Below are 12,641 nucleotides of genomic sequence, written 5' to 3'. Positions count from 1 at the left end.
TCCTCCTCGTCGCCCGCATTCCTTTTTTTGACCCTTGTCGAGAATGGCTCAAAAGCGCTACAAGTATATATAACACTAACACCAAGACAACCAAGCTTCTTCAAAACCCTCGTCGAGCACGAAATCACGGTCGAACTCAAAAACGAAGTGCAGATCCGCGGGACGCTCAAAAGCGTAGATCAGTATTTGAATATTAAGCTGGATAATGCTGAGGCGGTGGATGAGTTGAGGTGGCCGCATTTGGTAAGGGTTCATCTCCTCTTTCTTTCTTTCTCTCTTTTTCCAGCGTTTACTTTGGAGGTGGAGGGTGGATGTCACGGTGGGCGGGGCGCACATGGTGGCTGTAAAGGTGCAAGGACGAAGGGGAGCAGGGGGAGCAGGGGAGGAAAGGGAAAAGAACAAGGCTAATGAGAGAGTAGTGCTCAACCAAAGATATGTTCATTCGCGGTTCTGTAGTACGCTATGTACATCTGCCTTCGGGCGCGGTCGATACGGCGTTGTTGGAGGATGCGACGAGGAGGGAGGCCGAGGCGGCCAAGAATAAGGCGAAGTGAGGGATGGGCTGAGGAGGTCATAGGAGAGGGGGGGGAATGTGGAATTTTGAGAGAGAGAGAGGGGGGGGGGCGGGATAAGGATATTGCGTCGAAGGGATGAATTAAGGATACGGAGAGTGCTGGTGGTGATCTGGAGTACACAGGATGAATGGGAAATGGCATTTACGAGGGCAATGAAGGGGAGATAGGGCGTAAGGAATTGTGGCATACCCCCACCCCCCCATTTGAACGAACGAGGAAAAAGAAGAAGAAGAAGGAGAAGTGAATCTCGCCAACTCTTGTTTCTTGAGGCTTGACAGAGACAGAAACGGGAGGGAGGGAAGGGGGGGGGGGGGAACGAGAGAGCGACCATGTCATATGACCATCCATTGAACAAACCATAAGCATTGGGCCGCAGCAGCTCAAAATACGTATACGCATACGCATACGCACCCTTCCCCCCCACGCTCAGACATTCACCTCGGCGCTTCTTTCCTTCCCATAAAACCTCGCTTATAGAGAGAGAGAGAGTGTGTGTGTGTATGTGAGAGACAGAGTGAGAGTGAGAAAAGCTTAAAAACAAACAAGAAAAAAAAATAAAAAGGGAACGGACAAAAACGTAAATGATTACCTGTGGGTTTCCCGAAAAAGAAAAGGGCAATGACACAGCACAAGACGCTTTCATACATCCGAAGCATATGTGTAAGCACAGCAGTTGGGGGANNGGGNGNNGGNAGCNGNGGCCGAGCTTGCAAATTACAGTGTACATGCGCAAATTCACGGGCGAAGCAACAACAACAATGTAAACGGGGTGTTTGAAACAAGCACGTTTCCTAGGAAGCAATCTTGACAACCCCCCCTTGCTGGTATAGCATCAATATGTAGCTAATAAGCACAGCCGCCCTTGCCAACCGCTGGAAATTAGCATTTGATGCGGAAACCTTTTTTTTGTTTGATCTCTCTTCCTCTCTCTCTTTCTTCCCCATTGATACGGGAGAAAGAATGATAATCATGACCATTCACCATTATCTAAGCGTAATGAATGATTCCCCCCACTCCCCTCCCGATGATCCTCTCTGCCTTGATTTTCTTTTCGCCCACCCACCCCTTGGAGAGTGGAAGACGCGGCTAATATGATCTGTACATATAAGATCGATCCACTCTTTAGCAACTCTATACCCAAAGTGGGAGGCGCGGCAGAGGAGGACCGTTTTGCGAAAGCAAGAAAGAAAGAAGGAAAGGGGAGGGGGGTATATAGCCCAGGAACTATGATTCCTATAGAACGGACGAAAAAGGAAAAAAAAAAGGCTATAGCAGGGAAAAAAGCCCAGTATTGTGTGGCAAATTGGACCTTTTCCCCCGCTTTTCCATGGTTCGATTTGTTGGATGTACGTTATGGAAAACGATACGAGGCTCGTTTAATCCCTCTAGGAGAGAATTGGGAAGGAAACATCATGCCCTGGGATGGACGGGCAATGATCAGCGCAAGGGACGATGGCCAAAACAAATTACGCGTACGGCCGGCTTACGAGGCTGACAGGAATAAGCTCGCATTGCTGATTGCAAAGAACGGCATTACCGGTGGATTGGAATCGATACTTGGCATTGGGCAACGTGTGGTTCGAGGACCGTGTTTGTTTGCCATGAGGGGGGAATGGATGATGTCCTAGTCAGAGCAGGTAACGGAGGACGTCAAGCGCGCCGACAGGTTGGCCAGTTTGGTTCGCTTGGCGAACATGTGGCACATGCATGTGAAGGTGTGTTGTACGGGCAAGAAAAAGGGCCTCGGCGCGCGTGCTACTCGCACGTGGAAAGCATCTTCTTGAGCACACCCATGAGGGTGCCGTTTTCAAGGGCAGCGGCAACGCGCTCCTTGTCGCCCAGCTGTTTGTTTACCTGCTCGTCTGTGCTGTGGGTGCCCTTCTTTATGCGGACATCGACGCGAAAGCGCGGCGGCAGGGCCTGCTCCAGACGAACGCGCACGCCTAGGCCGATGACGGTGGCCAGCGAGCAGTGGGTAATGGTCGGGGTGATTTCGACGACGACGGTGCTGATGTTGGACAGCGGCGAGGCAGGGGGCAGAATGTGGATGTCGGGTAGGTTGACGACGGAGAGGGAGCCAAGGGACAGCGGATGCTCAGGGTCGCAGATGGTGGAAATGAGGTCTTTCATGCGCGGGGTCAGTCAGGTACAGATAATGACGCAGACAGGCAGGCAGGCAGGCAGGCAGGGGCAGGAAAAAAAACTGACCATAGATTTCCTGTTCGTCAATGGGGTCGTCATGTGTGTCGTCGCTGTCCCAGTCGGCAGGCGAAACAGGGTCGTCCAGGGGGTCGACGAGATATGTGTAGCGGGGGATCAGGTCGTCAAACAGGCCAGAGCCAGGGTGGTGCTGCCTCTTGCCGGCTGCATCGCTGCGGCGCGAGGGCAGATCCGAGGGGTTCAGGATGGTGGGGTTGGCGTTGTCCTTGTCGAGCTCCATGGCGCTGCTTTGTGCGGGGGAGGAAGGGGTGTGGCGGTGGTGGTGGCTGCTGATGTTGGTGCGAGGGGGGTGAAGGCGATGGCGATGGCGATGGCGGCGGTTGTGGTTGGGGTTGTGTGTGCGTGCGTGCGTGTGTGCGTGTGTGTGATGGTTGCTGCAGCCCCTCCGCTACGCCGGCCATCGCAATCGTCATTCGGCATATTGGACCATGGCCATGCTTGCCGCCCGCCCACTCGCCTGCTTAGCAATTGCTTTGTTACACGCATATGCATACATGGACATGCAGTACGTAACTATCTGTGTAAACGTCTATGGATGTATATAGGACACCTTGTATGAATGTATGTTTCCAATCTCCCGCAGATTACCCGCGAGCAGGATGCAATGGCAATGGATGCAGGGGAGAGAAGTGTGGGGTGGTGCACCGTTTGACTAGTGTCTGCGCATATCAAGTGGGCGTTGTTTTGTCCTTTCCAGGTTATGGCCTGGCGGCTGTAGACACCACACACACACACTTTCATACACCCCCCCCCTTTCTCCCTACGTGCGTATGTAGACAGTAGTCTACGTGCGTATGCTGCAATAGCTAGCAGCAGCCGTGTATATACCGCTTGTCGAGATGGCGGGCCCCCACCGGCGAGCATCGGCAAGACCCGATGTCGTGGCCCCGCAGCCTGAAGGTTCAAGGCGACGAGGACCAAGAAGACCAAGGACGGGCGGCGGTGAATTGCTCGGTCGCCTCCCGGACGACGGCTGACCCAAATCAAAGGGTTTCTCATCGTGTTTCCGGAGGCGTGGCCTGAGACAGAGATAATCTGAGTTTCTCGTGTTGCTGCTGTCGGCTCCTCCCGCACTCTGGCGGAAATGCTTCCCAATGAGGAAGACGGTCAATCACAGGGCTGGTACTGGTACCACGGCGTGTTCCTGAGCGGCAGGGAGATCAACGCCAGAGATCAGCGCCGCCCGGGAAGGGGGAGGTCATCAAGACAGGAGTCGTGTTAGCATTAGCATGATTAGCAGCAAACAAAACGGGAGAGCTATCGCTGCGGTGCCATGGCCACGGCGGGTTGGCTTTGGATCCAAGGCCTGCAGCAGCTGCATACGACTGCGACCTGCATTACTGTGACCTTCGATGCGCCTTCGATGGCTTGCCGGCGGCGCCAGTCGGCCGTGGCCGCCACCACCACCACCGTGACCGTGACCATGACTGCACTACCACCAGCATCATACCCACCACCACCCGCCTGTCAGACGAGCCTCGGCTTGGCAACGCCCGCACTGCTGCTGCAACCCCGTCAGCCAGGCCGTCATGATTCCCAGCGACGATAGACACACAAACCCTGGGAACTAGGGTCCCGCGATCCCCCAGCCCCTCCAGCTGTCTTGTCGCGTGCGGCGCAAAAGCACTCGACCCGCCAGTCTGGTTACTGCTCTTGGTCAGCCATGGCCTCTCCTCCCCAGCTGCACCACGGCCTTTTGCCCCCCAGTCGACTGTCCGGGGCCTTGCACTCACACTCACACTTGTCTGCACTGTCTAAGTATCCACCCAACTGCAACTGCTTCTCGTCCTGCCCGCCTGCCCGCCTGCCCGCCTGCCCGCCTGCCCACCTGCCCATGGCGAGAGCCCACCAGCCCGCCACCAACCAGGCACACGTCGTGGCGGCCCACGGCATGAGGGGCGCCAGGCCCCCCTTCCCCGTGCCGGAGTGTCGATGCACATGGTTTGAAGGCCTTCTCGAAGTCTGCTCGGCCGTGTTTCGCTTCGCGGGCGCAATGGTCGTGTTCAGTTCATGCGCTGCCATGCGGTAGGCCTGTCTGCCCATGTGTCCATGCAGACTAGAGCCCTCTACTCTACCAGGCCCAGGCTGCCTTTCCCCCATGCGGCGTAGCCATGTGGAGGATTATTGTTTTATGCAGGCTGTGCTGATGGTGATGCGTCTGCCGTTAGAACCTTGCAGGCCACTGCCACTACCACCATGCTATGGCCCAAATCAATTCGCCGACATGTCTGGTGCGCGACATCGACGTCGACACCGGCTCACCCTACGGCACACGATGGCATCTCGCCAGGCCCAGTCCGCCCGAGAGGCTCCTGGCCTGCTCATCGAGTGCGTGCCCATGGAGACGGCACCGATCCTGAGGGCCCATGAGCAAGGCAGTGAAGCGACTGTCGGTACATGGCCCTATCCCCAACCCGGCATAGTGCCATGTCACTCTCGCCCTGTCTGTGGAAAGACGGGCGTTTCGCTTGAGCTCCTGACAAGACGCTGCCAGACTGCTAACACGACGCCAAATGCTCGTACCCCTTTCTAGCCGGCTAGTACCACCACCATTACTTACTCTGACCGCACCGCCTCTACACCTAGTATGATGATGGTCCCCCGGCTAGGTCAGAGTCCTCGTCATCGATGCCAATCTCTCGCTCCCTCGCTCGGTGCTGCAGCAGAGACCCACCCGCCCGCTCTGCCATGGCAGCAGCAATGTCCTGATGAGATGAGCATTCAGGCCTGCTCTCAGGCACCAGCTCCAGCCCAGCCAGACATCAATCTTCGATTCGACTACATGCATGCGCAGCCTCTCTGCCTTAATTCCCCAAATCGTATCATGTCATGCACGCTGCTGGCCATCTGTACAATCCAAGTCGTCCATTGTCGTCGTCAAGTGGTTGGGGCCCTAATGTACTTTTTCTGGGCAGTCCATCCACCGGATGCATCCCGCCACCAGCAGCCTTTTCATCTTAGACACAGGCGTACGCGGACAGCCGGAAAGATTTTTTGCCTTTTCGCCCGTGGTTTGCTGGACATGAGCGGCACCCGTCTCTCTCTCTCTCTCTCTCTGTGTGTGTGTGTGTCTCGCGAGGGCGTCTGTGCCTAGCATTCGCCCGTGTGCGACAGCCTTCTTTGCTCATTCATCATCAGCTGTCAGACTCTGCCTTGCCTTGCCTTGCCTTACCTTGCCTTGTTCCCCCCCCCNCCCCCCCCCCGCCGCCGCTTTTATAGCAGCACCAGTTCCCGGCGGATCGCGAAGCTCAAAAGGTCCACACTAATACCCGTCGCTCAGCATACGTGATACGATTCAGATAGCAGTAGCATCCAACGGGCGCCGCCACCCCTGCTCCCTATTGCCTCACACCCCCACAGCACGGCAGTTCCCTGTGTCCGCAGCATCTGGGCAGCGGACGCTTGCGCTCACGCGCCTGCAGCTTGGGCGCCCACACAGCGACACTATTAGTGCGGTGCGGCTCCTGGATCCTGCACGTCGCATACCACCTACCCCTCGTCCGCCTGTTCAACCCCTTCATACACGGCGAACCACTTGGGGACCACAATACTCGAGCCTTTCAGGAGATCCATACACGACAGCGCCACCATTGCGCGCGTGAGCCACGCTGCGAGCCCGCTGCCAGTGCGTCGTCGAAACCCTGGCATGCTAGACATCGTCTCCACCTGCCCTCCCTATGCGCCTGCTGCTGCTCCTGCTGCCCTGATCTGCCGTATAACCTAACCACGCCCGCGGCACTGCGGAGATTTCGCGAGCGCTATACCATCGTCAGTCAGTCAACAGCCCAACCGTCTTGCCCGTGTCTTTTGGCGGTTTAGTTTCGACCCCATTCTGCACAAGGCCCTCTCTTCTCTCCGCCAGCAGCAATCTGTCACATTCTGGACCCCCCCCCCTTCCCCTCACCCCGACCTTCTATTGGCCGCCCGCCCGCGACTGCACACAACATCACCACCTTGGTGGAGAACCCACGACCCCGCTGCCCGCAAACCACCGCGCCAGCTCCCGTGCTTCCACCTCTGGTCTGCCCTGCCCTGGCCTTGACCAAGAAACACAATGGCCCCAGAGACAACTGGACGCCCATTATTACCCCAAACCGCCCAAATGCAGAGCTTCACTTTTGCGCCGCCGACGCTGGCGCCGCGCGAGAACCAACGCAGTAAGTTCACTCTCATCCGCACGCACACACACACACCGCCCTGTGTGCTGGGCACAGAAGAAGAAGCAACTGACATGAACCATCTAGACTATGTATTCGTGGATGAGCACAACAGACACAAGCGCTTAAAAGGTGTGATTCCATCGCCTCGCCCGCCCGCCCGCCCGTGTTGCTCGCGCTCGCCGAGAATGGCATGCGCATGCTAACGTGATGTAGTAATGAGAGCATGCGAAGGCTGCCGTAGACGCAAGATCAAATGCGATGCCGCCACGACGAATGCATGGCCTTGCGCTGCCTGTATTCGCCTGAAACTCAACTGTGTACCACCAACCGTCAGCTACGACAAGGACTACAACGGTTCTCAGACTTTTGACCTGGAACCCAAGCCGTTGGAGTATGCTTCGGATGTGCCTTCCCAACATGAATTCCAACGGCAACCATCCATGACCCAGGCCATGCCTCACCAAATGCCACTTTCCATGGCTGGTGCTGCCCAAGGCATGTATCAGCCTTCGCCCTACGTGGACCAACAGTCCCAAGACCAATGTCACTACCAGCCCTTGTCGCAGCCTCAGGTAGTCCAGCAAACAATGGGCTATGCTCCCCAACAACCCTACCCACAGGCATCATCCGCGCCACCAACTATCTTGACTCCGCCCGAGTCAGAACCTCACTGGCGGAGCGATTCTGCCTCGAGCTTGTCTGAAGCTCTGGGTGAACTCAAGATAGATCACACCGCTGTCGGTAGGTTGCATCAAAGCCCCTGCAAAGCACGATCCCCAAGTTAACAAAATATAGCACCCTACATCACAAACATGAAGAAGGCACTGGCCGAAACACCAGCTCAAGAGGAATACGAGGTACAATTACCGCAATCCGTCAGCCTGGACCATACCGTCCGCATACCACCAGAAATGATGCCTTCGGATGATCAGGCTCTACAGTATTTTGACTATTTCTTCACTAACGTACACCCCTATTGTCCGGTGATCAACAAAGCCTATTTCTATCAGCAATGGCATAGCGCGCCAGATTCAATCTCGCCTCTCATGCTCGAGGCCATCTTTGCCTGCGCTACATTGATGCTCGGAGACGTCGACGAAGGCAACAAGTGGCTAGCGCTTGCAACGAGTCAGTGATCATCGGTTTTGTTACTGACTCGCTTTACTGACTATAATTGTAGGGCATGAAGAAAGTTTTAGGGACGTATCGCGACTCAGCACAATGCAAGCCATGACTCTTCTTCTCAAGGCTCGTGAAGCATCACCAAAGCGCGGGTACTTTTGGCGCTCCTGGATGGCTACCGTCAGCCTTGTGGCAATGGCAAAAGACTTGGAGTTGCACGAGCATTACGACATTCATCAAATGGGAAAGTCGTGTGGCTCAACACCGCACGACTGTGTTGCAAAGACGAGGGTGTGGCAGATGTGCATGGTTTTTGAGGTGATGATTGGCGGTCCACAAGGTAGGCAACCTGTTTCGATCACTTTGACTTTAAACACTAACGCGATCGCCACAGGTCGCTACGATTTTGGTGTTGACATTGACACTGTCGATTTGGAAATGCCCAGGTCAGTTGCTGGACAGGATCCTGCCGAGGTCCAGATCGCGCGTCAGTTTATACAGTTTTGTCGCATCGCCAAAAACGTTTATCATTCGGCCTCCATCTTCAAGAAGCTAAGGAACAAGACACCGGACTGGCCATTGGACCCTTCTTTCGTGGCTCACAACACCGACTTTTCCATTTGGCTTCGAGAATTGCCCGAGGATATGCAGCTTGTCTACCCCCAGGATGGTTCGGCTCCCTGGATCCCGTCTCACCAGATTGCCAACATGCACAGCTATCAATACCTGGCCACCGTCATGCACTTCCGACCTCAATTACATGCGGTGTCTGACTCGTATGACGGCATATGGAAACAGCATATGCTCACGTGTTACTCAGCTGCCAAGAGTCTATGCAAGCTACAGGAGGCTATCCTCAAGACTTACGGCATGCCTGGTCTGCTGTGCGCAGTACGAGGCATCAGCTTCCACATCTATGCGCTGCTCACTTGCACCATGCTTCATCTAGTAAGTTGCCTAGTTACAACTCTGGTACGTGCTCACTAACAAAATATAGGTGGCCGTGACCTGCCCTGATCCAGACATCAACCACGACGCCAGGGAATTTTTTGTGAGGCACATGCGCGTTCTGGAGACCATGTCACCTTCGTTCCCAATGCCCGAGATGCAACAGCAAATCAACAGTCTCCGCCAAGCTTTCTCGGCTGACTGCTCCAAGCCATTTGAGCTGAAACCGTCGTTTCCCTTTGGAAGTCCTCAGGTGGCCCCGCAAACGAGCCCCATGAGCCACCAAGGCTCTTACCGGTCTCGTCACGCAAGCCATTCATCGCCGATGGAACAACCAGGTCAGGTCAACTACCATGCACATCCCATTACTCCACCAATCTCGGCATCCGACCACGGATCAAAGGCTGACTCTCCAGTAGCCCAGTCTTTGGTCATGATGGCATCGGGTCAACGTGCGCCTCAGTCCGCATCTAACTTGCAAATGCCGGACAGTGTTCAATGGAATCCACAACGCATATTTGAGTGAGTTATCCTGTATCACGAAGGAGCTTATGCGCCATACTAACGTAGTGCAGTCAATGGAATGTTGCCTTTGGTACGCCCCCTCCTACTAGCGCCTCTTCCCAGTCTTCCCCGCCGCTAAGACCCACTCCTTCAGGAACTAGCTACGACATGCGGCAGGCGCAGGAAGCCATGCAACCCGGCTACCAGATGGCCAACACCTCTCCGCAGTCCAGCCATATTCATGCTGCGTCTGGTCAAATGCCACCATCGTCGACTTATAGCAATCCTGCGCCCGTTTACGTCACTCCAACCATGTGGCAGGAGGCCGTGACAAGTTCTTTACCAGACGGCCTCAAGCGCAGGTGGGATGGCAATTCCATGCCAGACCAATCCATGTACAAACGATCGCGTTGATACGACATGAGTATGTGACAGACCACATTACTTGCACCAGGACCTATCAAAAGAGCTTCATGAGAGCAAAATAGGCTCAAAAGGGGGGACAGCAAACTACGCATGAACACGGCTAGGAGATTTGATGTTGGATTTTCCCTGCAGAAAAAAAAACAAGGAGGAAGATAGATTTGTTGCACGTGTCAACCGTCGATTACACATTCCCTCAAGACTGCTGTGCGGTCCCACAGGATTGTTTTCTGCCCCAAAAGCGGTTTCAGACAGCCATCTTGGCTTCGCTACTAGCCTCTCTATTGGATTGCGAACAATAGCCGAAGCACTATGCACACCACGACACAAGCGCGGATGTACGATATATTGACCTTGCACCATACGCAAGCACGACTGGAATAATGAATAAGCAGCGCTATTGGCAGAATTTAGCGTAATGCTCTTACTGTAACACTAAGTACACTGGCTAGACAAAAAAAACTTTCTCAAGTTGTCGCTACATTTACACGGACCTTCCTCATTCATCGGGTTACTTTGTGTGATATCCACTTGTCGCATGGGCCCATAGCTACGGGGGCATTGCGATAACCTCAACAATATGACGGCTCAGTTCCTGAAGCATTCGGGCATGGCGGGTGTGTGTACCACGGACTTGTGACAGACTGCAACTCTGTCAAGATTAATACTTGGATCAATTGGTGTCCCAAACGCTCTCCACTTGATCCTTCTTGTTTTGTTGCAGGATGCAAGCAAAGCCGTCTTAGCTACCAGCTTGGACAGGCAACAAAAAAAAGTCATAAGTTTCCATGTACACACATGCGTCATACGCCATTGTTTATTCCGCCCATTACCATATTGCTCGGTTGACGAAGCCAGAAGGCCAAACGTCTGCTTTGCGCCAATGCGCCAATCAAAAGGCTGCATGTGGGGTGCGGCAGCATGGTGGCTGGCCTTATTTTTCCAACCTCCTTTCAGTCCTATTGTGGAAGGGGTCTAGTTGCTGTCGAGCTCACATATGATAGGCCAGTAAGAAGTTGGAAATTTAACAGCCATTGGACAGTCGGACCGCTATTCATTGCACGTTGCCACGAAACCCTGGCCTGGGCAGTACCGGCAATCAAATCCGTGGGCCTGTTGAACCAGGTTTCGCAGTTCTAGGCAATATCGAGCACACCCACAAGGCTGGGAAAGATCCCGAGGCTCAACGGTCTAGCGTCGATGTCTGTGGCAGCATGTGAAATCGTTGCCACGCACTGACTGGTAGTTGACAGCGTCACCCTTGCAAACAGGGCCCTCTGGACTAGTCGACACGGACCGCCTTCGTAATGTGGAGAAGAAGGCGCTAAGGAATCAGAAGGATCAATCTCGACATGGGAGGGACGGGTGGTAGTCAACGTACGCTACTGCAGCGTATCACTGTACATGTACATGTGGTGTACGTGTGAGCATGCGGTTATCAAACCTAATACACGCAAAAGTTACATCGGCGGATGCAGCTAGCCAGCAAACCGCAAACTTGTCCTCCCCCACTTATCGCACCAAAGGTTATGCATTTCTATTACCCTTTGCTCCCCCACAGAATCTTGCTGCCTCGTTGCAAGCACGCGCAGGCACGCGCAGGAGGGCCATACTCAATTCGCAAGCCTTGGTCCTTCTTTCCTTTCTTCCTTCCTTTTCTATAATCCCAGCAATCTGCAACTCCCCCTCCTCTTCCTCCTTCTCCACACCCCTTGACCCCTGGTTTCATCGTTCCTTTAACGAAGGACTAGCCATATACCCACATTTTTCTCGCTGTTCCTCTCGTCCTGAATAACCCCACCGATAGCAACCACGCTCGCTCTGATCTACACCGACCACTCCGATGAACAAGCGCGCTCGACTCACTCGTACATTCTGCGCGCGTGCATTGAGTCAGTGGGGGCTTGGCACAAGAGTGGAGAGATGTGTGTGTGTGTGTGTGGGTTAGAAGGGTTAGTTTGACTCGGTGCCGATCTGGCGATTGCGCGACTGTAGCATCCTCCCCCCCTGCCGGCTTACAAAACGCATCATGATCGTCGTTTTTCGAAGCAAACAGGATAGGAAGGAAGTGGGAAGGGGGTTGAGGGGGAATGGGGCGGCGGCGGCGCTGTCGGCTCGTATGGGAGCCGCTGTATGGCAAGGCGGTGGGCGGGTCAACTCCATGACTCTCTCTCTCTTCGTTTCTCATTACGAGTATGTAAAAAAATGGGTAAAATGGGCAGATGTTGTATGGATGTACTATATAATACAAAGACGGGCCGTTTTTGGGATCCGCCTTGTTCGTGTTTGTTATTTTTCTCGCCTCTACTTCGCATGTGGGCCCCTTTCCCCCCCTCCTGCCTTGCCGTTTCAGTTTTCTTGTGCAAAGTGTCTTGGTTGGGTTTATACGACCCATCTAGTTTTCCTAGGGTTTTCGCTATTGAATCTTTTCCTCAACGATGCGGCGACTTTTGGCAGCAAAATCTTTAAGGAGACAAAGAAGAAGAAGAAAAAAAACGGGGATTTTTTCCGGAAAATAAGTAGTAGTAATAGTAGACCACCAGAAAGAAAAAAATCACGTTCACATATTTCGACTTTTTCCCGCTCCAAAAAGTGTTTCCCCTTTCCCCCCTCCCCCGAACTCTAAACATCTTTCGAAAGAAAGAAAAAAAAAGATTACATTACTTGTATTCTCCCTCCCTCCCTCCCT

The 12,641-nt window shown here is 54.1% G+C and overlaps 3 protein-coding genes across 3 annotated transcripts; 2 read left to right on the top strand and 1 right to left on the bottom strand.

The window, feature by feature from the left end:
- Positions 1-93: 93 nt before the first annotated feature.
- COCMIDRAFT_104637 (uncharacterized protein) lies at positions 94-554 on the top strand (the record flags this gene model as incomplete). Its single annotated transcript, XM_007693271.1, has 2 exons — positions 94-243; positions 420-554. Coding segments are annotated over 2 exons (285 nt in total), but the record flags the coding sequence as incomplete, so codon positions are not given.
- Positions 555-2,330: 1,776 nt separating this feature from the next.
- COCMIDRAFT_39862 (uncharacterized protein) lies at positions 2,331-3,015 on the bottom strand (the record flags this gene model as incomplete). The annotated part of the gene is made up of 2 exons (XM_007693267.1): positions 2,331-2,698; positions 2,784-3,015. The coding sequence occupies 2 exons, from the start codon at positions 3,013-3,015 to the stop codon at positions 2,331-2,333; spliced, it is 600 nt and encodes a 199-aa protein (XP_007691457.1).
- A 3,882-nt stretch (positions 3,016-6,897) lies between these two features.
- COCMIDRAFT_104594 (uncharacterized protein) lies at positions 6,898-9,943 on the top strand (the record flags this gene model as incomplete). The annotated part of the gene is made up of 8 exons (XM_007693270.1): positions 6,898-6,952; positions 7,040-7,084; positions 7,169-7,696; positions 7,751-8,083; positions 8,136-8,417; positions 8,472-9,025; positions 9,075-9,547; positions 9,601-9,943. 8 exons carry the CDS (start codon positions 6,898-6,900, stop codon positions 9,941-9,943), a joined length of 2,613 nt encoding a protein of 870 aa, XP_007691460.1.
- Positions 9,944-12,641: the final 2,698 nt, after the last annotated feature.

Source organism: Bipolaris oryzae, assembly GCF_000523455.1.
Source record: "Bipolaris oryzae ATCC 44560 unplaced genomic scaffold scaffold_158, whole genome shotgun sequence".
Taxonomy (NCBI): domain Eukaryota; kingdom Fungi; phylum Ascomycota; class Dothideomycetes; order Pleosporales; family Pleosporaceae; genus Bipolaris; species Bipolaris oryzae.
Note: the sequence above shows the minus strand (reverse complement) of the source record. Positions and strands in the feature narration are given on the sequence as shown.